Source organism: Lemur catta, chromosome 26 (genome assembly GCF_020740605.2).
Source record: "Lemur catta isolate mLemCat1 chromosome 26, mLemCat1.pri, whole genome shotgun sequence".
NCBI classification, from domain to species: domain Eukaryota; kingdom Metazoa; phylum Chordata; class Mammalia; order Primates; family Lemuridae; genus Lemur; species Lemur catta.
Genome location: NC_059153.1, coordinates 5,445,895 through 5,471,621, shown reverse-complemented (window position 1 = coordinate 5,471,621; position 25,727 = coordinate 5,445,895). Strand labels below are relative to the sequence as shown.

The 25,727-nt window shown below is 37.3% G+C and overlaps 1 protein-coding gene across 2 annotated transcripts in view; it reads left to right on the top strand.

The window, feature by feature from the left end:
• Nucleotides 1-25,727, top strand: part of NDST4 (N-deacetylase and N-sulfotransferase 4) — a 166,742-nt gene that overhangs the window by 88,090 nt on the left and 52,925 nt on the right. For both annotated transcript variants that reach the window (XM_045537367.1, XM_045537369.1), the window contains 2 exons: nt 9,721-9,906; nt 11,730-11,858. In XM_045537367.1, the coding sequence (XP_045393323.1) occupies nt 9,721-9,906; nt 11,730-11,858 (315 nt within the window). The remainder of the gene's footprint in view (nt 1-9,720; nt 9,907-11,729; nt 11,859-25,727) is intronic.

Here is a 25,727-nt window from a genome sequence, read left to right as displayed (position 1 = left end):
AAAATTCTACATTTAATCTGATTTGGCTTGTTTTGATAAAGGAACATAAAAGATAGGGGATTTTATCCCATTTTCTGGTACCATGACAAACAAATCTAATTGAAAGATGTATTATAATTTAATGACCCAGTGATGGGCCAAGTTTCTCCATACCCAAGAGAGTATTGAGGTCAAACAGTATTACAAAAAAATATCATTTTCGTTTTCTTCATAGGTTCATAGCTCTACTCAGACTGGTTTTGGAGAATGCATCCCAAAACCCTGCATTCTGGGATCGAATTCTGGTTTCCCATGGCCACACACAAACATAAGCAAAAAATTCAAAAGATTGCAAATGAACAAACTGCAGTTTCAACAAATAAGCCTGAGGATGGCAAATCAAAACGATTAGGAAAGTTCCCACGCTCACATGGGGCTTCTCCAACCAAAAACAAATGGAATTTGTTGGAATTTGTTTGGAATTCCCCAAACTGAGAGGCATGTTCCCCACTGTATGGTACCTTTAAATGGCATTCACCTGTCCGGAGGCAAAGCCAAAATCCAGAGATCTGTTCTTTCATGGCAATCAGGGATGCGTCTGTGGCCAGTGAGCCCCCAGCCAGCAGGGGTTCCAAACCAACGTAGCCCAAAATATAGCTGGGTGGCTGCCGGGGAGGCATTCAGTCTCCCCCCACTCTGCGACCACCAAGCCACGAGCAACACAATCTGAGTCTCAGCCCCAAATTCTCTTACTGAACCCAAAGGGGTCCGGCCCAGGTTGAGTTGCTCCCCACAGAAAGCCAATGACTGAGCTGAGTTTTCCCAGAGAAGAGAGGGTTGTCTTGCTATTCATTCGCCGGGCAATGAAACACGTTTCTCAAATTCATCTCCCAGACCAGCTAAGGGCGAGGGCTTTCATGGTGGGTTCTGGAAGGCAGGTGGGGCTGTGTGGGTCTGAGGTTGTGGGGTCTGTGCATGTTCTCACTGGAGAGTGGGCTGTCGGTGATCAATGCTGAGTCCTCAGGAAGTTCCTGCGGAGACGTGGGCTAAGAGAGACGATTACAGTGTTGCGCTCGTTAGGTTGGACTGGTCTGAAAGTCTGCGGTGTTGGGGAAAGAATAAGCAGTAACTCAGGGAGGGTATCCTGTTCAAGGCTGATGACAATTGCGTGCCTCTTCCTCTGTCCTCGTGCCAAGTGCCCCAGCCACGCTCTCGGCTGATGGTCTTGCTTCTCACCTCGCTGGAAAAAATATCAGGCAGAAGAGAACTCCCACTTGCTCCTGTTACAACTGCTGCGTCCACATGATAATAGCAAAATAAAAATGAAACAGTAGGCATGCTTTGAATTTGAAACGTGAACGTATGTATAGAAAACATATGATAATTATAATAATCTTTATGCATAAGCAGCTAAAGGATCTGTCCCCATCCCTGCTCTTCCCGGCTGACTTGTGCAGCCCCTGGGATGAGACAGCGAGGTCAATGCCAACAGTGCCCATAGACTTGCACATTAGAAAACTTAAAACTCTGTTTGTAGAAAACTCTGTTTGTAGCAACCCCGTCCCTGGACGTCATCTCTTGCTAACTCTGCTCCAGAAGCAATGGAACCCTCGCTCTTCCTCAGCAATGCCCGGGCTGCACATGTGCCTGAAATAATCATTCTTAAATTATCTGGATGGCCCATTCCTTCACAACTTTAGACTTTAAATCGAGATATTATCTTCCAGAGAAAGTAGGTGAGACCCTTGCTGAATAATCCATTTAATATTGCAACCCATGCCCCTTCATTTCTGTCTCTGCCTGTGCTTTATTTTTCTCCATAGTTCTTATCACCTTCTAATACACTTTTCGATTTACTGACTTGTTTTGTGTAAATCTCGGTTGCACCTCGCTACAATGTAAGTTTCCCCGATCGCAGGGATTATTTTTGTTTTCTTCACTACTATATCCTCAGCACCTGGAATGATTCCTGGTAAAGCATAGGTGCATAATAAATATGTGTTGAGTAAAGGGAATTAATAAGCCAAAATGTGTTGAACATTTTGATTGCCAATAAAGTAAGACTTCTGAACACAAAAAGTTAGCAGTGCAGTTGCCAACTCAGCTGAAACGGCACATTTTATACAACGCGGGTGAAGGCTTTGCTTAGTTCTGTTAGTTCCCTTTAAGTGGCAAAGCAGACCTTCAGCAGGGTCAAGAATATTAAAGGACTGTGTCTCAGTGGCCCGGAATAGCTCTGCTTAGGCTTGGAAAGTTCAACTCTGTGCAAGCAATGCCATTGCTGTGCTAGTTCTTTTTCAAAAGAAAGAAATCCATTTGTAACACAGAGCCCTCCAGAGATTTGTCACCATTTACTAAGCTTCAGTCCAAAAAGTGGCAAGACTGACCCAGCCAATTTCCAGGGTCACATAGTCATTGCTTTTATCACTTATGAAAACAGAAGACAATTTCGGTCCCCACAACACAGTGGAAAAATCAATGATTCTAGCACCATTTTCAAAGTTGACAGTATGGTCCCAAATCCTTATTGAAAGGAAAAACAGATAATGAGCTCTATTCTCTTTGGCATCAGTGTCACTCCCTAGAAGTTGTGCATTGAGGGGGACAAATCAACACTTCAAGTTCAACAGGGCACTGTTTCATGCATTCCCTCTTTGCTCTAAGCGCATTCATTTCCGCAGTCATTATTCATGTGTTTTTCCATTTACATAAATTTATTAAACACCTATGATATATCTATTTAATAGAATTTTTATTTATTATCTCCTTTAAAATATTTATTAAATACCAAAAATATGCTAGACCTTCTGCTAAGCCCTGGGGACATAAAAACATCCCAAGCATAGCATGGTTTCGTAAGCCCCATCTCCTGAAGTACAAATGCAAGTTCACAGCAGCAGAGAAAATGGGATCTGTCTGGCTCTTGTGTTGACACCTCCAGCCATTCTTCAAGTTTCTGCCCAGCCATTGGCGTGAGGTCCAGGAATGAGTCCTGTGTCCGTGAGCCAGCCCTCTGCACCCGCCTAGCTCTTCTCTAAGTCTCTGGCTCTCCGTGGTATGGCAGGTCTTCTGAAAAGTATCTGCCAGTGACTGTCCAAAAAATGCAGCACCAGGGTGCCGCTTTTGCTCACCTGTGGTTCTTTCCGCCTCTCCGTGTGACGCCTACAGATCCCTCTGCTCAATGTTAGGACGTGGTTATCTTCACATGCAAAGGAGAGCTGAATGCATGCTGGCTCCAAGGTGTGGTCACCAGAATCAACCAATGGAGCTCTGTTCTGTCAAGGGCATCTGCTCCCCTTCCTTACCTTACCTACGTTGCACCTTCCTTGCCTTACCTACGCTGCACCTTCCTCCCCTTACCTACATTGCACCTTCCTCCCCTTACCTACGTTGCACCTTCTTTGCCTTACCTACGCTGCACCTTCCTCCCCTTACCTACATTGCACCTTCCTCCCCTTACCTACGTTGCCCCTTCCTTGCCTTACCTACATTGCCGAGTTTCACCATAGAGTGAATCTGTGTCCCCAGGATCTAAGAGAGATTTTGTGATGACTATTTGGAGCATCTCAGGTGCCAGAAGATGAGAGATGATGATGGTATTTGCAGAGGATTTAATAAAAACACTATTTACAAAGGAATAGACAGGGTATAGAGAAATACCTAAGTAATACCTAGCCGCAGTGCAGGGAAGGGAGTTACAAAATCCCAAGCTTGAAGGGGCAATGGACAAAAGAGGTCACCAGTAACGAGACGGAGAGAATTGCATATTTTGTGGGTGTTGGGGGACAGTTTGACCGTTGCTTTAAGCTTTGGTTAAAGGGGTCTGACAGCACAAGAAGACTTTGCATAGAGGGAGCTAAGAGAATAAATATCCCACTTACTGTGTCTGCCTTCTTGTCTCCTACCTGGAGTCTCCATTTGTCAAATTCAACAGAAAGCAAGAAAGCGAGGGAACCCATTGCAATAGTCCCTACTGTAGTATATCCTAGAGTCCCTCCTGGCCTCTGGGTATAGAGCAGGCTGGGAAGAGGAGATAGCTGTGCTGGACAGGCCACCATTATTTCTGATTTTACCCCTCTGCTCCGTCTCTATGGAACTTAGGAATTGGCATGTATTTTGCTGTGGTTCTAAATCTCTCCTCTGCTTCAATCTTTAGTCATTGTCCTTGGCTACAGCTTGCAGTCCTTGTGTTTGCATTTTCCAAAGTTGATAGAACTTTATCCAGAATGATCTATGTATCTTTTCTGAACACTTAAATAGAGCTCATGACTTCATAGGCACTATTTTAAGCCTAGTAAATATCAACGCATTTATTCTTTTCATTATTGAATCCCCTAATATTATTAACCCCATTTTATAGATGAGAAATTGGAGGCACAGAAAAGGGAATCTCTCAAGGTTATATAATTAATAAGTGACAAATCCACACCGTCTGTCCCCAGAGTCCAGGTTGTAGGATACTGTTTGGAATGATACATATTTTGTTGTGGACTCGCTCTAGTCCATGTAGTGTGATAGATTCCAGTGACAGTTATGTGAAAAAGAAAGAATCTGTGTACACAAAGGGGTCAGGCTCTGTTGGCAGGGACGTTCAAATGCAGGAGAGAAAGTGTTAATATAGAGAGATTCATGGAAGACTGTGAGGACCCAAACTTAGCTGAACAAACTCGGTCTAGGACGGGAGAGCATCCCCGGAGGAAATTACTACTGATATTTGGAGAGTGAAGTTAAGTAGTTTGGACTTTAACCTGAACGCAACAAGGAACCATTGGATGAGTTCATCCTGGTGAATTATAGATGAATTATTTTTGAAAGAAGACTGATGGTAAAAATGCAAACAGAGATTGGAGTGGAAATATACCATTTAAAATTCTTTGTATATGTCGATATATATTTAGATATATGAATATATACTCATTTGTCCTATTTTTAAAACTTTCAGTTACTATTAAATATCCAATTTTATTTTTAATGTGAATTCCATGGGAAATACCTAGGATCTAATAATGCTATCTTTTTCTAGCTTATCCTTAACAGAGTCGTATATATATAAATTCTGCTCATTAAAACTAAAAGAAATTGATTCAAGATATTCATTTTTTTTTTTACAACAGCCATTGATCTGGAGTAGTTTATTCCTTTCAGTATTTTATGAGATTATTATCCTTTTAATTCTAAAGTTCATATTTATTATCTGTTATCTAAAAACCATAAAGAAATCATTCTTAGAAAAGTACTTTACCTCTGAATCTAAGTTCCATTTGATTATTTTTGGGTGTAGAAAAAATTCAACAACAAAGCCTCATTGTTCATTCAACTACATCACTAGAGTTATCACCGCAACACTAGTAATTATCCATACTCTACTCTTATCAAATGCTTCTTAGTCATGATTTGTTATATTGAATTGAATTTACCCAATTACTAATTAAATCCTAAGGAAAATTAAAACTGCAGGCCTCTATATCATAATTTTTTATTTTAACTTAAATATCTGTTAAGACAATGTTAAAGGATGATTTGCACGGATGTGCATGTCAGAGACGTCATTTTTTTTCCCACTAGAAAAATGTCTAGATGTTAAAAATTATAATTTTTTTTCAAAATTAAACACTCTTAGGTCAAAACTCAATAAGAATTAAGATGACTCTATCTGAATGATTTCCACAGTTGTCTCCAGATTTCAAACTTAATGGAGGCAGAGGTCATGTCTTATACGCAGTCTACCCCAGTACTTGGCAAAGTGCTTGATATATAAGTCATGAACTCAATTCTTTGGAGCAGCATGCTGTGTTCATGCAGGGACTCCCAGGGCCATACTGAACTGGTTCCCCGGGGAGCTACCATTTCTGAGGCCGCCACGAAGCTCTGATCGAAACAATAAACTTCTGCCGCTGCCTTGCACATGGGCACCAAATACCGCTGTGGAAGAGCCTCTTGTTTTCTTTCAAGTTCTTACAAGCCAACAACAGGAGCTAGGAGCTGCCAGAATTTAGCCTCTGCCTCCCTAGCACCCTCTGAAATTTGTCTTGAGTAATTCTAATTGGCTGAACCTCATTTGCATTAACAATGATAGCCGCACACCCTGAGCAAGAGCAAGACCCCATCTCTACAAAAAAAATATAAAAATTAGCCAGGTGTGGTGGTGCATGCCTGTAGTCCCAGCTACTGAGGAGGCTGAGGCAGGAGGATCGCTTGAGCCTCGGAGTTTGAGGTTGCTGTGAGCTATGACGAGGCCATGGCACTCTAGCTCTGGTGACAGTGACCCTATGTCAGGGAAAAAAAAAAAAAAGGTTAGCTGCAGAGGATTTTGAGAAATGTAGATTTTTGCTTTATAACCTCTCCAAATTAAAAAAAATAAAATAAAAAAGAGAGAGTGGATAGGAATTCCAGTTCAGAAATATATATATAAATTCCCATTTTTTAAGTAAAGTACTTTCAGCTATTAACTGTGGGGAGGGGAGGGATCACAGTGGAATTGACTTAGTGGAAAAGGAAAAGCAAAGACTATGAATGTAGAGGCCCTGGGTACAAGTCTAGCTCTGGCACTTGTGAACAGGAACAAGTCATATGCTTTTTCTGAGCCTCTGTTTCCATACTTTATGAACAACATCCAGTCCTCACAGGACTCTCATGAGGATCACATTAGACATGAATGTAAAAACACTTCATAAATATCAGGTACTAAGAAATTGTAAGGAGATATATGATCAGTAGGAATGATCAAATAAAAATTAAATGACATTCAGTTGCTGTTAGAGCTTTAGTGCTAAACGCATTTTATTTTATTCTAATTTTTGAAAAATATTGACCCTTTTTTAATATAGTTTATAAATTACCACAATGTCTCATTTCCCAACCAGCTGGGATTTAATGTAACTAGAGATATTAGATCCAGTCAAACTGCCCTGTAAATATTTGTGGTGGCATATCATATTATAATAGTGTAGAATTCCTAGATCCTCTAAGAGAAATGGTTCTCAAAATAATAAAAGCCATGTTTGAATTTATTTGTTCTCGGTCATTTATGTGGATTTTTTATAGAATGTCAAGTGCTTCTTATACTTACATCGGAAAGCCTTGCAAATTTTGTAATTTTTGTGATCTTGTGTAAATACGATGTTTAGTTCGTGTTTTAGTTGACCAAGTCTCTGTGAAGTGAGTTTTAAACCCTGGATGGTAAAGAATGGAGGTTTCTAGTTCAGTAAGCCCCTTGATACCAGGAAAAGAGTTACTAGGGAATTACTTTTCACTTTGTGTTATCATTTAGGTTGAAAAAGCATAAACTCATAATTACCTAGTGTGATTTACTATTTTGATTGAGCTCCAGTTGCCAGTGTGATATGACGACCTTATAAAACAGTGTAACATCAAGCCCCCAGAAATCAATAAATATAATAAAATCTTTTTACTGCCCCTTCCTTCCTACTCACCAAATCAATTGCTTTTTACCTTCTGGTTTTTTATGAAAGTTCTACAATTCATTTTACTATCTGTCAAAAGTGAACTTTTTTTTTTTTTTTCCTGGCGAGATATAGTTGTTTGATTTCTCAATTTTTTTTTCATTGATTTTATTTTTCATCTCTTTGTGTCTAGGAAACTTACTTATCTAGCATTTTAGGCCCCAAATTTGGAATAAAATATTCTACAATGATTGGAAATAAGGACTAACACGGTGATGAGTAAAGATGATTCACATTTGTATGCTGTTGATTTTGTTATTTTCAAATTATGGAACAAGGCTTATAAACCTCAGTATGAATCACTTGAGAGAGAAAACTGAGGATAACAGATTTTTTTTTCCTGTTCCTGTGAAACCTCTCTAGGCAACAGTCAGACAGATTCTGTTTTCCAGACAGAGGAGTTCGAGCATCCTTGACCCCAGATTTGTGTCAAGAGGAAGTCCACCTGTACCTCACACCCAGAGCACCCACATACTGGCAATGTCTTGGCTGCTGGGTGACTGTTCATCCTCAGAGAACTTCCAGACCATTCCTTAGGCAGCATGGAACAAACCAGAGAGAAGTTAGGGTCTGTCCCAGCAGACGTACCCTCGTGATGTGTCATGGTTAACAGCTGTTGCCTGCCCCTTCTCTGGTATTTTCCAAGTACTTTTATGACTGGAATTTTCCAGCACTGCCTTGTATTGAAAATATAAGCTTTTGGGAAAAGTATTTTTCTCCCACACACACCGAGAATGGAGCTCTCCCTGGTGCCTAGCAAAAGACTCCAGCTCATTTTGCAGCATTGATTTCATAATTCAGGCTTTCTACAGAGTCATTTATTGTAATAGATGTTAGAGAACGCGAGGAGTCTTGGTGAGAGGGAGGTGAATTTGGCTACACAATGAGGGTCATTACATAAAAGGAAAAATGATGGAGGCTTGTGAAATATTTAGGGTCCGTCTTTTGAGCTGAGTGTGGGGTATGACTTAGAAATTGTAGAAATGTGATCCATTTACTGCCTGCTTATTATACCAGACTGAATTCTTTTTTCTACGCTGCATACCATGTAATAGAAAATACAAATGGCAATTGTCAAGTCAACACTTTTGTGTTCTGTTTATTGATTCCATCAGCTCCATATATGACTGTGCATTGTCATTTATAACCTCAATTGATGAGATTCAATCCTGCAAGGAGTCTTTATAAAGCAGATAAGCATTTAAAGAGAGAGATATAAAGAAGCAGAAATTAGAACACTGCCGATCTATTTCATGTACCTAGCAGCGTAATACCATTCTTTGACAACCTTTTTACATTCCTGTTTTAAATTTATACCTGTTTTCCTCTTTAGAGTTGACGGTTTACCCAAGGTAAGCATCTCATAGGAAAGCGTAGGTTTTATAAAAACAAATTGAGTTGCTAAGGTTCAAAACCAAGGGGGGAATCTTAACCTTTGTCTTTCCTCCACTCTCCGTATCCCAAACCTCCCTGGATCTTGTATGGCATTAATCTTTTAACTTGGCTACCAATAATCTGATTTATTTGCCCATCTCTACCTAATCTGTACTAGATAAATAGTTTTCTAATGCACAGGCTTGATTAGTTTTCTCCCCACTTATAGTTAGTTCATCTTGACATGTTGTCACTAGGTCCTTCCTAAAATCTGGAGAGATCTTGGTGCCCTGTGCTGAGAGCCTCCTTATCTAAAGTGTTCAAATAGAATTAATTCTGCATCCTTCAGTTTAACTGTAAAAGCTCGTCACTTCATGCTTCATACTTACCTTCCTGGTTTTCTTCAACACCACACACACACACATGCACACACACATACATACATGCACCCACCCTCACCCACCCCCCCCACACACATGCACCCACCCTCACCCACATACATGCACCCACCCACACACACACACACACACACACACACACACAATGCTCTTTCATCTTCTGTCTTTTGGGCACTTGCTGAAATGACACCTTTTTAATTTCCCCTATTTCTATCTGATGAAAGGCCAAGTTCACTTTCTATCTTCTCCCAAAACTTTCTGTATGCAAAATTCAGAATTAATCTCTCCCACACACCACATGCTCCAAGTAATTACTATATCGATTATACCATCAGAGCCCTATAAGATTATGAGCTGCTGAAAGATAAAAACTCCACTTGCTAGTGTTTTTTTTTCCCCCCCTCCTACTTAGCATAGAATTCAATGTATTCTAAACAGGTGTTTGTGGAAACAATTTGAATTAATTGGCCACACGCCATCATGGTGTTGCTCTTGCTTTCTTTCAGGAACACGGAATCCCTATCAACATGGGCTATGCTGTGGCCCCACACCACTCAGGGGTCTACCCGGTTCATATCCAGCTGTACGCAGCCTGGAAGAAGGTCTGGGGTATCCAGGTCACCAGCACCGAAGAGTATCCACATTTGAAACCTGCACGGTACAGAAAGGGCTTCATTCACAATGGCATCATGGTGAGCGCATATGGCTGTTTGGGATATTTGAAGACAGAGTGCCATTACCTCCAAGGGTGTATCAGATCCTTGTTTTACATGACTATTAGAAATTCCCAACGTACCATGGTGGTGCCTGGCCACACCCAACACATAGTCTGGCTTCTTTCCTAAGCTGTGGGGTGGCTTTGGCAAGTCCAAGACGAGCTGGAACTAATGGGAATGAGCTTTGTGTAGATTATCCATTGCAGTTTCAGAATTGAAATTTTACCTGGGGATTCTGTAATTCTCCTGGGGAATTTCTCAGTATTTATTTGCTTGGGTGGTGTTACTGAGAGTGTTACAGGCAGAGTAAGGTTGCATGGATCAAGGAAACATCTCTTCGATTGTGTATACTATCAACAAACAGAATGAAATAAATAGCATCCAACAGTTAAATTTATCCATTCAGTTTCTTTTGGCTTTCAGATATTCGAGTATCTAAGGATACTGTTCTTTTTATCTTTTCCTTACCTACCCCAAAAAGGGAGTTCTATTTTTCTATTTTTTCTTTTCAGATATATTAATTGAAAAAATAATTACTCGATATAAGAATGTCATATTATTTCCTATAAGCGAGGATAAACCCAAGTGGATTTTAGATAGGAATTTATCATCATTCACTGAAATAAAAAATTATACACTCTGAGATACAATAAGTTTATTTTTAAATGTCCAACTCTACTTCCAGTGACTTAAATCATGATGAGAGCAATAGTTTACAAACTGGTTTCTCTCCTTTAAATATTTATACCTTACCAATCCATTATTCCTATTCCTGTTAGAATTGTCTCCCTATTTGTCTAATCACTATTTCAAACGAAAATGCATGCATGCCTAACCAGAACTGGTACTCAATGTTCATTAATCATAAAACTTTATTTTACTGTAAATTGGTACCAGAAAACATAAAGAAGCCTCAGATTTCAATGAAGCCATTGACAATGCAAATAGTGGTATTGCTGTCCATAGAAATCTAGGTGGTATAAACACTATTACTCATGTAATTTCAAATCAGAATGAAAAGACCAAAATTTCTATTTAATAAGTTACATGACCATTTGACATATTAGGAAATAACAATATTATATGTATTCATTTACCTCAAATTTAATATAAACTATAATTATAATTAGGCAAAGAATTTTAAAAATTATACTCTGGGCAATTAGATGCATTTTTCCATTAGGTTATAAGTAGCTTATTATTCAAAATAAGGTTCTGGAAGAAAATTACTAAATTGCTTTCTCTGTTAAACATTCAGATTTACAAAAGAAATAACCACAAAATATACCAGAATCAGTCATTAGATAATTTGCTACTACTGTGATAAAATTTAAATTCAGAGTGTAGTAAAAACAAAATTAGTGATGACAACTGATGGTGTTGAATCCCAAAAGCTCTGCACAACACAAGATGGGATTGCAGAAGGCTGGAGAGAAATGCCCTAATAGCATGGAAAAATAACCTTGAGGAATCTCCTTTCTTGAATGAAATTAATCCTAAGAAGGCTTTCTTTATTTATTCATTTTTGCTAATCCTTTAACATAACTCAGGTGTTGGGTTAGATTTATAGAACTCAGTGAAAATTCTTTAACCTGTATGTCCTATAGCTTTGATTTGGCAACTTCCTTTATATTTATATAATTACACCAACATCAGCTCTTGATTTCAGTAAGATTTTAACGCTAACAACCAAGGAACTCCAATAGGAAATGAGCATTTGCAGACTCTGAAGTCATGAGACGGTGGTGAAGTTATTAATGAAATCGTGTCAACGTGCTGTTTTTCCCCCTTTTCTTCAGGTCCTCCCGCGACAAACCTGTGGGCTATTCACACACACTATTTTCTACAAAGAGTATCCTGGCGGACCCCAAGAATTGGATAAAAGTATCAGAGGAGGTGAACTTTTCCTCACAATCCTTCTAAACCCAGTATGTATTCTATTTCTGCATCCAAGAACATCAGTTTTTTTTCAAATGTGTTTCTTTAAAAAAACTAAATCATCTTTATTTTCTTTATTAATAGCACATCTTTACTGCAGGTATATTTAAATCTACATTTCAAATCTTTTCCTTGATAAAATTTGATTTTGGGGGAGCTGATTTTTTGGTAGATCTGTTTAGAAAGTTGTGGTTTTGACTTTGCAGTGAGGCTGACGAAAGTTCATTTCTAGCAGCAAAAGAGATGTTACGTCTTCCATTGCTATTTCCTTCAAGTTAGTTCTTTTCTTTCCCTCAGCTTTATTAAGGTATAATTGACAAAAATTGCATATATTTATGGTATAAACTTGATGTTTTGCTATATGTATACATTGTGAAATAATTAAGTTAATTAACATATTTATCACCTCACATCCTTATCATTTTTTGTGGTAAGAATATTTAAGATCTGCTCTCTTAGCAATTTTGAAATACACAACACTGTATTATTAACTGTAGTTACCATGTTATGCAATACACCTCCAAGCATAGTTACACATCCCCCTGAAACTTTGTGCCCTGTGCCCAATTTGTCCCCCAGCCCCTGGTAACTACCACTCCACTCCCTGCTCTATGAGTTCAGCCTCTTTAGATTCCATATATAGGTAAGGTCATGAAGCATTTGTCTATTTGTGCCTGGCTTGTTTCACTTGGCATACTGTTCTCCAGGTTCATCCATGTTGTCACAGATGAAAAAATTTCCTTCTGTTTAAAGGCTGAGTAGTATTCCACTGAGTGGATATACCACATTTTATCGACCCATTCATTTGGCAGTGAGCGCTTAGGCTACGCATCTTGGCTGTTTTGAAAATGCTGCAATGAGCACGGGAGTGCAAATAAATATCTCTTGGACTCCTTTAGTTATATACCCAGTAGAGGGATTGGTGGGTCACATGGTAGTTCTATTTTTAATTTTTTGAGAAACCTCCAGTGTTTTCCATAATGACTACAGTAATCTACATTCCCACCCACACCTGTTATCTTTTGTCGTTTTGATAATGGCCATTTAAACAGCTGTGAGGTAATATCTCATTGTGATTTTAATTTTGCATTTTCCTGATGATTAGTGATGTTAGTATTTTTTCATATACTGTTGCTCACTTGTATGTCTTGCTTTGAAAAATGTCTTTTCAGGTCCTCTGCCCATTTTTTAATTGGGTAATTTGTTTTATTACTATTGAGTTACTTGAATCCCTTATATATTTTGGATATTAAGCCCTTTGCAAAAATATGGTTTGCAGATATTTTCTCCGATACCATAGGTTGTCTCCTCACTCTATTGATTGTCTTCTTTTCTATGCAGAAGCTTTTTAGCTGGATGAAATCCCATTTGTCTAATTTTTGCTTTTGTTGCCTGTGTTTTTAGGTTTATATACAAAAAACTCAATGCCCAAACCAATATCAAAAAGTTTTTCACCTATGTTTCCTCCTAGTAGTTTTATGGTTTCAGGTCTTACATTTAGGCCTTTAATTCATTCTGATTTGATTTTTTTTATATGATTTGAAGTAAAGGTCCAATTTTGTTCTTCTGAAGCAGGTATATCTAGTTTTCCCAGTACATGTTTATTGAAAAGGCTGTCCTTTCCTCATTTTGTATCCTTGCAACCTTTGTCAAAGATGAATTGACTGAAAATGTACAGATTTATTTCTGGGACATCTATTCTGTTTCACCGGTCTATATGACATTTTTTATACCAGTACCAAGCTATTTTGATTAGTATAACTATGTAGTATAGTTTGATATCAGGTAGTATGATGCCTCCGGCTTCGGTTTTGTTGCCCAAGATTCCTTGGACTATTGTGGGTCTTTTGTGGTGCCATACAGATTTTAAGATTGGTTTTTATATTTCTATGAAAAATTTCATTGAAATTTTGATAGAGATTGTATTGAATTTGTAGATCACTTTGGGTAATATGGATATTTTAACAATATTAATTATTCCAATCCACAAACACAGAATATCTTTTCATTTATTCGTATCTTCTTCAAGTTCGCACATCAATGTTTTATACTTTTCAGTGTACAGATCTTTTAACTCCTAGGTATTTTTTATGCCATTGTAAATGGGATTGTTTTCTTGATTTCTGTTTCAGATAGATTGTTGTTAGTATAGAGAAACACTACTGATTTTTGTATATTGATTTTGGATCCTGCAACTTTGCTGTATTTGTTTATTAGCTCTATCAATTTTTTCATGAAATCATTAGAGTTGTCTATAGAAAAGATCATGCCATCTGCAAACAAGGACAATGAACTTATTCCCTTCTAAATTTGGATGCCTTTTATTTCTTTCTCTTGCCTAACTGCTCTGGCTAGAACTTTTAGTATTATATTGAATAGAAGTGGTGAGGGTGGGCATCATTGTTTTGCTCCTGATCTTAGAGGAAAAGATTTCAGCTTTATATCACTGAGTATGATGTTAGCTGTGGGGTTGTCATATATGGACTTTGTTGTGTTGAGGTACGTTCCTATTATACCTAATTTGTTGAGTTTTTGCCATAAAAAGATGTTGAATTTTGTGAAATGCTATTTTTGCATCTAATGAGATGAGCATATTATCATTTATTCATTCTGTTAGTACAGCGTGTCTCATTTATTGATTTGCATATGTTGAACCATTCTTGCATCCCAGGGATAAATCCCACTTAATAATGGTATATGATCCTTTTCCTTTGCTGTTGAATTCAGTTTGCTAGTATTTTTTGTTGAAGATTTTGCATGTTCCTAAGAGATATTGTCCTGTAATTTTTTTTTATACAGCCTTTATCTAGCTTTGGTATCAGGGTAATGCTACATAAAATGAGCTTGGAAGTTCTCCCACCTGTTCAATTTTTTGGAAGAGTTTGAGGAGAATTAGCGTTAATTCTTCATTAACTGTTTGCTAAAATACACCTGTGAAGCTTTTCTTTGTTGCAAGACATTTTCCTACTGATTCAATCTCCTTACTCATTATTGGTCTGTTCAGATTTTCTGTTTCTTCATGGTTCAGTCTTAGTAGGGTGTCTGTTTCTAGGAATTTTTCCATTTTTTCTAGGTTAACCAATTTGTTGGTGTATAATTGTTAGTCTCTGATGATCCTTTGTACTTTTGTGGTATCAATTGTAATGTTTCCTCATTCATTTCTTACTTTGCCTTCTTGGTCTAGCTATAGGCTTGTTAATTTTCTTTATCTTTTCATAAGCCAACTTAGTTTAATTAATCTTTTCAATTATTTTTCTAATCTCTATTTCATTTATTTCTGCTATACTCTTTTTTTCCTTTCTTCTGCAGACTTTAGGTTTGATTAGTTCTTCTTTTTCTATTTCCTTGAGTTGTAAAGTTAGGTTGTTTATTTGAGATCTTTCTTTTTTCTTAATGTAGGCATTTAGTGCTATAAACTGTCCTCTTAGAACTGCTTCACAACCCCTTCACAAGATTAGTTGGCAAATTCTGTCCCCACCAGAGAGAAATTAGACTATATCTCCAAATTATTCACTTCCCTTATGAGAATAAGTCAAGAAAAACAGATTTGTTAAGAAGTATGTGTTGAATATAACAATTAAATGTAATATAACATTTCAATGTTGGTTTCCATTCTTGAATTGTAGTAAAGACATAATAATATGTGGTCCTCCAGCCAAAAGTTAAAATTCTTAATTTAATCAGCAGTGCATATTTTGACCATACACTGAGTTTGCTTCTGGCTTAATATATCAGTAGGCACACCTACTTCAGTCTTTAAAAATGATCAAAATGTAAAGCTGCACTGAAAATATGTAGCTGTGTATTATCTTTGTACACTTGGGTGATCTGAGGCCTATTTTTGAAATCTTCACTAATTTTATTTGGAATCAAAGATAGAGAATTTGGCCCTTTTAAAAATTGTGTCTTTTCATCTTTCAAAGTTTGTAATTTTAGTTCCTGTTATAAATGTATGCATAAAGGTTATAACAGTATGGGAATACATTGTCATTAGATAATGTCGGGATTATTTCAGTTTTCTGATTTTTCTCCCATAATGATTCCATTTCTGCAGTCTTAGGGAAGCATATCTTTATTTATGTTCCAGTGCACACAGAAAATATGAAATAGTGGGTCTATTTTATGTCAACCTTGACTAATGTAAGGAATTTTCATACTTTAGAAAAGAGATGTATGTTTTAAATAAAACTATAGTTAAATTGTCTGCAGTGAAGTTCCAGGTATGTTTAAAATGAATTATGTTAGATAACTTATATGTACTACTTTAAATTCCTGAAGAAATTAAGTAAAACCTACATTATATGAAAATGAAAACCTGTAAATTGGATTAGAAAGCAGGGAAGTGAAGGCAAAATGTGCTTTATCAGAGTATGAGTAATTTAAAAATCTTCCCCTTAAACCGCATGGTTATTAAAAATCGAAAAGAACCAACAAGATCTGTTGGGCACTAACTTGGCACTAACCTCGGAAATAGGAGCTTAGACGCTCTAGGATCTTTAGCAAGAAATTTCATTCTTCAGAGATGTTTGGGCTGTGTCATGATATATTAAGTTCCTTGTCGTTGAAGCTGTCCAAAAACAAATTTTGTAGGAATGTACCTTCTATGATCTCCCCTGGCACTAAGAATCTGTGATTTTTATGTTCTCATGCAATTAGACATTGGAAACATCTCTCTCGTTGTCAAACATAAAAAATATAAAGCAAGTTAAATTTTAAACATTACCAACCAGCATTATAAATTCGCGTCTACTCTATAATTGTAAGATCAGAAGAAAAGAGGAAATGATAACTTGTCATCAACATATAAAAGAATAAAAGGGTGAGATGAAATGGAAAGCTTTCCAGTGGTAGATACATGGAGGGAAGCAGAAGAGACATAACCTTCCCATCGCTGGTAGACTGAAATATTACTTCCAGGTTTAGCGGAACAATTTTGAATTTTGATTGGTAGTTTCTGAGTTCATTTGTATATAAGCATCCTATGGGGCTAATAAAGGCTGGAAAAAGTATATGAAGGTATGTCCTGGAATGTCCCCCTCTAGAGTACTTTAAAATAGAATCAACAACTGTATAGATCTTTCTTACCGCCTTGGGAATGCATCTGCCTAAAAGACGGGGACTGGATTAAATAACCTTGAAAAGTTCCACATTTTTTTTTCTCGTTTATAATTTCTACAGCTTGTGCTCTGCAGTCTCAAAGACATATGCCAACCTGAGACCCAGGCTCTCTCCTTGTCCACCTTTCCATTTAAGGATTCACATTATTTGGGGTTGTCCCTCCCCAAAGTAGACCTGTATCTTTTCTGTGCCTCCAGTCTCTAATTATTTTAGTGCATTTTCAACAGTTTTTAAAATTTTAATTTTTACTCTAGCTGGCATTCAGAGATGTATCCTGTTTTTGTATTTTTTCCCATTTCAAAATATGTCATTATTTTCTAATCTACCATGAAACAGAAAATGCAAATTGGAATGTATTTTTACATCTTGACTCACATATGAACTCCTGTTACTATTGTGTATTAGATCTGTCTAATTCAGCAAATGTCAAGAAATAGGATTTCTTGATTTCCTTGGATACCAACTTGCTTTGCCCAATGAGTCTAACAATCGAAAATTAAGTGATATGAGGGCTATGTGAATGGCATTTCAAAAGCATATCTAGGCATTTGTCCATTTAACATGCAGATAACTCCCTCTTATTTTTTTGTAGATTCTTATCGTGACTTCATCGCATTTTGATGTTTTCCTGTGCTGTTCCTCACTTGTCAAACGCTAACATGTATTTCCCTGGTGCCGAATCCTTCCTGTATTTTCAATATAATCTTTGTTCAGACAGGAAGAAATATAATTTAATCATGTATGTGAAACAGCTGACACCAGGTAGCCTACCATCATTCAAGTTGAGACAACACCCAATAAAATATGCAGCAACTGACAATGGTAAAAAAAAAAAAAGTCTGGAGTCTTATCAAATGGTGTTACCAGTAAGTACAAAAGCTTGAAATGAATATGTCCTACTGAATTTAATTTTTTTCCTAACTCATTTTAATTTGGTGCTACCCAAAGAGCGGTATGAATAGAGAATTTTCTACATTTTCTTAATGTTTAAAGAGACTCAAACTCTAGAATGTTCTAAATTGGCAGTACTGGAGCCAGAAAATCTCCTATGGGTTCCAAAGTTCAGAGCAGTGCCTAGACTCACTAACGCTGGCATGTTGTATTGGCCTCTTGCAAATTCAAGTGAACAAAAAATATGGCCCTGAAAGAGTGTTGTACTTGAAATTGACAGTAGAGTATAATGGAGCTTCAGTGATAAACTTCTGCGTGTGCTGGGCGCTGAACTTTCATATACCAAGGCTGGTTAATGAGCTTTCCTTCCTCGTGTATATAAATCTCTGAGCTCATGGAATCTAATAGCAGGTGCACTGCATTATGGATTATTGCTGGCTCTTCAGACAGATTAGAGAAAAGGCAGCTGTAAGGCCTAGGAAAACATCAACACAAAATAACCTGAACCAAACTTTGAGCTCTTCTTAATGCTGAAATAATACAGAACCAGATATATAAGGTAAATCCCAGAAATCTATTTTATACCCAGTGCAACAAAATAAAATGCAAGCAATATCCCAAGGTGGTAGTAGATGATAAAGAATTAGTGGTGACGATTGATATCAAGGTAGTCAAGTATTCTTGAGTTTGATTTCCTGTAAACACTGTGCTTTTAAGAAAATTATAGCAATTAGCTAATATTTCATGTAGACCAAAGCAATTATATATTCCATTAAAATATACTTCTTTAAAAATAATATTTTAATATTTCTAACTCAGACTCACAGGAGATTTTCAGGAGTCATTTTTTCTTTCCTTTTTTTATTGATACATAATAGGTGTTCATATTCCAGTGTTCATATGCTGATTTATTACATTCCTATAATTTGTAAAGATCAAATCAGTGCAATTGGAATATCCATCACCTTAAGTATTTGTCTTTTCTTTATGCTAGAAACATTTGAATTATTCTCTTCTAGCTATTTTAAAATATACAATAGACTATTGTAAGCTATAGTCACCCTACGGATCTATCAAACACTAGGTCTTATTTCTCCTATCAAATTGTATATTTATACCCATTAATCAACCTCTCTTCACCTGCCTCTCCCCCCCCCCACCCTTCCAGGCTTCAGAAGTATTTATTTGTATAGAAATTAACTTCTAACTTTTCTACTATAGTGAAATCTCCTTCGTCTCTAGATAGGGACTTTGCAGCAATTAGTGTTATTGGGAGCTCCGGGGCTCAGAGCCTGGGAGAAGAGATACCAACTGTGAGCGGAATGGACCCCTGTAGAGTATATAGATGGTGGAAAATTCTATTTCCACTCAGTGAAAGACCTACGGTCACCTCTTTTATTCCTTTATCTACTTTTTTTTCTTTCCTTAAAGATTTGCAGGTCTAACCTTTACAAAAGGACATGAATCACCACTTCTGCAGTGATTCACACTCACAGCAGGGATTTTGTAAAACCTGGAGTCAGCTAAGATGCATGGCCTCACGATGTAGGATATTATTCTTTCTGTTCACACTGAAAATCAGGATCAGAGTTAGTAGAAGGCTGTAGAGAATGTGGGGAAATTGTTTTTCCTAGTTTTTTAGTAGTGCATGTTTTGTTCAGTTTCCACGATAAGGTTTACTTAAAACTTAGTAGTTCAGAATACAAAGTGTGCCATAGCAAAAATACAGAATATTTTTGCCTCCTAAACCTGAACTCTGTCTTCTCATGAAATAGAGAAGAGATTGCTATTATTGTGTAGACATACATCTTTCTAATGCAATAGTTGCTACAGGTCCTGATGGAATACAATTTGCATTTCTATATATTTCCAGACCATGAACAAATCCATAAGATTACATTGTTGGGTTGTTTTTTTTGTTTGTTTGTTTTTTTCCAATTTTGTTTCCATAGAAAAATAAATGAAAGCAGCAATATTTTATTGGGAAGTCTTTTTCATCTAGTGTAACTGGATAATTTAGTTTTCCCAAAGCATGGAATGAAAGGTAGTAGAATAGCTCTTTAGCATAAATAAATTTTCAACAGCAAAAAACACCACCTCCTGTTTATGTGGATGTTAGTCAATAGATAAAACCTTTTTCTTCCTCTCTATTTCGGGGCCTGTAATATATAAACATTAAGTGGATAATACTCTTGACATTTAGGGATAGTTTACAAGCATAATCAGTGAATTCATGATAATAAGAAAAAAACGCAAGGAAAACCTTTGTATATCATTGCTTATATGACCAATGGTTTGGTAGGTAGTAGGATGGATGGGTTAGTCCACAAAATTAAATTTGGAAATGTGTGCTTTGTTTGTTTATGAGTTTTCACTGTACTATAGAATTCAAAATTCTTGACTTTATTATCTCTTCTGCAAATCTTTTAACACCTAAATATTTCAGTGTGTCTTGTTTCTATTTTTTTATTGAATATGTCTTATTTCTTTTCTTCAATATTTATTTAAAATTTATTTAAATTGCCATAAATGAGAAAGACTATTTTGGATCAATTTCTCTTATTTCACTTTGTTTATTCCTACTTCATTTTCCTCTAGTTAGTCCTCGGAGTCAAAGATAGTGAAAATAAAAATAAGAAGTCTTTTCTAAAACATGTTGCTATTTTCATACTTGGGGAAGCCAAATACTTCTGTTTTAGTTTTTCCATTAACGGCTCATATGCAGATATGATATGGAATGTTTGTGTGCATACCCAATGTTGATAATTGTTATCCAGAGTACAGAGGCCGTCCTAGGGAGAGCTGCTTGTGCAGACAGTACTTTTCTCTCACCTTAACCTCACTGTCTGTCCATGATATTTCCCCTCTGCTTTCTCTTTCTTGCCCCCCCGGCCTGGTCACAGGCTTGAGTCGGATGTCACGGCTACATGCACACATGGGACCACCGTGCATGACGTGGCTCACAGTGCGATGTGCATGTTTAGTGCGTTTCTGCCTCGCTCACACTCTGTGTGTCCCGGGCAAACAGCGTGGGCTCCCCGGGGGGACTAGTGACGCCATCGCCACCGAATGTGTCTACTGCAGGCTCTTTCCTGCGCGTTGTCAAAGGAAAAGGAAACGAAAGAAAAGGAGAAAACAGAAAGGAGAGGGGAAAGGACAAGGGGAGAGGAGGAGAGATAAGGAAGGAAGGCAAAGGAGGAGGGGTGCAAGTGGAGGCAGGGACAGGGAAGGGAAGGAAGGTGGAAAAAAGGAAACGGAAGTGGGAAAAAAGGAAGCGGAAGTAGAAAAAAACGGAAGTAGAAAAAAGAAAACCGGAAGTTATTCTTTCCTCTTCCATTACATCCGACAGACAGTAGGAATGTTGTGGCATCATTTAATAACCCAAGCTCAGAAAATCTTGGTTTATTTTGTTTTTCTTAGTTTACTTAATACAGAAAAATAAGACGTATCATTTCCATACGCTTCAGAATTTCTCTGTAAAATAGGGGAAAGAATGTTGGTTCTCCTGCTGTTTTACACAGACAGTCTAAGGTGTGGTAAAAAGCAAGTGTTTTGAGGTGTGTGAGAAGCCCACGAGCTCGGGGTTTATTTACAGTTTGGATGTTGCCTGGTCGTGTCTCCCTGCCCAAACACATAAATCGTGATAAAGACATCCTCTGTTACGAAGGTTTTTAGCTCATTATACGCTTTGCTTCTGAAAATGTTCTTGGCAGTGTCAGGGTATTGTGCTTTCTGAGCTATTTTTAAGTAATAAAATTTCTGTCATTATTTTCTGTTCCAGTGAAACAAATTGAGTCATCAGATGCAATGGCTGCTTGCCTGGTCATGACTATGTTTTTCCTTTGATTTTTTTCATCTACCAAAGTACCTCGGCTGTTTTTGGCAAACGTTTCTGTCTGGGTTGTTAGTGTTGCTGGTTTTAAGGTCTTTTAATTTTTGTATTAATAGGGAAGTTTTTGGTAAACACTAAATCTGTCTTTGTTTATAGTCAACACTGATTGTTGTGGGAGCTTTGCTCCAATGAAGAATAAATAGAAGTATAGCAAACTCCATGTTTGGTACATACGAATTAACGATATGAAAAATGAAGGCCTTACCGGTTACAATATATTTACAGATAATTTAAATGACTGAGTTGGATTTAATAGAAATAAACAAACTCAACCACACAAACCAAATAGAAAGCTCTAGGCTGGGATTCATCACCTGTTGTTAGGAGAAAGAATACTCCTCATGTCTGCAGTCATTGATCCTATAGACCTGTCTCCATTGAACTTCACACCTAACAGAACAGTCAGTGTTCAATTACCTCTCTGTGAGAACATTAACTCAAACCAGAGAAGCAGCTAAGAGATTTAGAAGTAAAGGAAAGGTCGTGTTCTTGTAAACGGAAAGTTCATGATGACAGCCAGCGTCTTCCAGCACTGTATGAAAATTGCTAGTTTAAACAAAGTAAAAGATAAGATTCTGAGCATGAAGTGTTTCCTTGATTTATGGCTGTCGCTTTTAACACAATTGAAGGTATTCAATAATACCGTTCAAAGTATAAAATGTAAGTAACGGAATCTTGCTCTTTTTTGAAGCTGTTATTATACCCACTTAAACTCTCTTTCACACACAGGTACACATTTAAATCAAATGTGAATAAAAGATGGGACTTGAAAATTGCTATCCTCGTGCAATTTCTTTTCGGAAGTCCATTCTGCAGTTCACTTAAACAACTTGCTCGAGCAATCAAATCTATAGAGACAGAGCTTTCGACATGGGTTGAGATGTTATGCTCATAAACACAAAGAATTTAAGAATTATGTGCTATTTAGAAAACTAAAGCAGGAACTTATACACATCATATTGTCCCAAATCTGAAGCAGCTTTTACCCTATCTTTTGCTGAATGCAATATATATATAAAATAGTTTATAATGACTTTTGCAGTTTTTAATTTTGAAAAGGAAGCCTATCTATAAGCAAGCACTGTGACAGTATCTTACAGTGTGATGAGTTATTGGCTCAATTATTATGGTTTTGGTAATAACTGTCTAGAAAGCAGGCAACCTCCCAGTAATATCAGGAGACATTCCTTTTCCAAGTTTGTGCCCATAGTAGGTCTGTTATATATCTGTTGACTGAATAAATCCATCAGTGAGTACGGTCACCTCTCCTTCCAAAACGTAGCCCAGTTAGTGCTTTTCTCTCCATCTGTGCAGTGACTCTCCCAGGCAATGCTTGTATTATATTTCCCCCAGAAAAATTCATTATCCCTAAAGCAGTCAAAGTAATATTGTTAAATGCAAGACAGAGCATGCCACAGCCATTCTTCAAGTCTTCCAGTGGCTTCTCATTTAATCTTAGAATTAAATTCAAACTCTGGACAGTGGCCTGGCCCTCTGCTGTCCTTTCTGCATTTATCAAGTTGCACCCTGACCTTCACTTACTGCACTCTACCCACATCATCCTTTTGTCCATAGGGTCCTTCAAACGTGCAGAGGTTGTTTGTTCCTTGGGGCTTTTGTATGGTGTCCCTTTGCTTGCAATGAGCTGCTTCCAGGCATTTGCAAGCCTGGTTTCTTTTGCTTTTCCTGTCTCAGGTTCTCAGGTCAAAAGTCATTTCCATAGAGCAGTGGCCTGACCTTTCTACAGTCACTGTCTATCATTTACCTGTCTTATTTTGCATAGCATTTACTATTCTCCAAAACTACTAACGTGTTCACATCTGTCTCCCTTCCCCAATTTCATTCCCCAACCTTGTATCACCAGTGCTCCACTCCACTGTAGCTCCATGAGCTTGGCAACATTTCTGTTGTGGTGAGGAGTTCAGCAAAGATACCAATGACGCAGAAATTGATCTGATTGTTGACTATGGTATATTGCTGGAGAACTATCTTTGTGAACACTGGAAGTGATCGTTAGCCAAGAATTTAAAATTTTAATGTGCAAATGAGATCAATTCTGTATTGATAATTGTACAAATTTGACTGAAATTAATATTTAATTTTACCTTTTCAAGTTGATTATATTCATGTCTGCCTAAAATTAGAAAAAGAGATACCTCACAATTATTTCCTAAGACACATATATCTAAATCTGGAATATGAGGGTAAAATCTGCAAAACTCCCATGGTAGCCAACCCATCTTTAATGCCCACTAAGTATTGAGACCCAGTATTTTTAATGCCATAAATGTCTCTTTGTTCTGAGTATTTATAAATAGTATTTATAGTTTACTATATTTAATCTTCCAAATGCTTGATATGGATTAACTCATTTGAGCCTCCAAACAACCGTATAAAGTTGATACTTCTCTTGTGAATGAGAAGACATGCCAGAGAAGTTAACTAATCAATCCAGTATTATGCAGCCAGAGAATAGCAGAGCTACAATTGGAACTCAAGAAGTCAACTTTCAAAGTCTCCTCTTTCATCAGTACCCGATACTGTCTGTCTAAGGCACACTGCTGTCAGAGTAGTAACATAACTTGGGGAAATCTTCCTTTTTGAGGGAGAGTGATTTTAGCAGCAGTAACTGGACTCTACCGACTTTCAAAGTTGAGCACATTGATGTCATTGCAGAAGTATACAGTTGGCCCTCTGCATTTGTGGGTGCCACATTCGTGCAGTCAACCAACCACAGGTCAAATACATTCAGGAAAAAGAGAACATCTGTACTAAATATACACAGACGTTTTTCCTTTGTTGTTATTCCATAAACAATAGAGTATAACTATTTATGGTGGATTAATATTAAATAAATTAATGCTCATAAATAACACATACTGTAATATTATCGAGAAAATTAGAATCAGTTGTCATGCTTTCTCAATAAAACATCAAAAATCTCTAAGTAAGGTGTGAATGTATTGCATCCATCCTTATTTTGGACCCTGATTCATAAAAATATATCACTTTTAAATGGGCTGGATATGATATATAACTATTTTCAGCCATATTTTCCATTTTGGCTATATAAAATAGCAATAAATACAAATTATTTTACAGGATAAAGAGTTATTTTATTGCTTTGATAACCATGACCTCAACAGTGAAGCAGACAGGTTAATGTTTGCCTCCTCCAGATTGGATTCAGAGACACTATTTTGTCTACGATTCAATGTGAGTGTAAAATATTAATGGTTTTATGAGAGAGTTAGTGACCACTTCTGAAGGAACATGCAACAGTCATCTTTGAGGTGAGGTGGCCTGGCAGGTATTCTTGCTAAACTTCTGAACTGGCATTTAAGGATTACTCCTACCGCTCCCCCTTTTATCCTTCATATCTGTTCAGGCACCTGAGTTTGGTTTATCTGCCAACATGAAAAAGGGGCACGGCAAGAACTTCAGAAAGCATCATTGCAGATTCATCCTGACCCGGTGTCTATCAAATATTTATACCAGGGTGAATGATCTGAAGGCTCTGGAGTCTGTCTGTGTCTCCACATGCTCTAACGCAGATAAGAAGAGAACTGTGCCCCCAGGTCAGCTTGTCCTCACTGCCACCCTGCCTGCGGTGCCTGTTTGTCACCTGGATTGTGTGTGTGTGTTGTCGTAGGCTTCATAAGACGTGGCTTTGTTGGTCACACCCCGTATCGTGTTGGTAGTACCATCTCTACATGGATCACAAGAGAAATACTAAAAAAAAAAAACTTAGTATCAGGAATAGTTACACTTCTGAGCAACTGGCCTCTTTTATTGTCACATGGGAATTTACACAACTAACTAATTCATTCCACTTTTTCATTTTGGCTGTTAGAAACTTTCCACTAAATTTACGTTCCACTGATAGAAGGTTATTAGTCCCAAAATATTTTATTAGGATACACCTCGCTACATCTAATGCCTGTGAATTTTTTTCCCC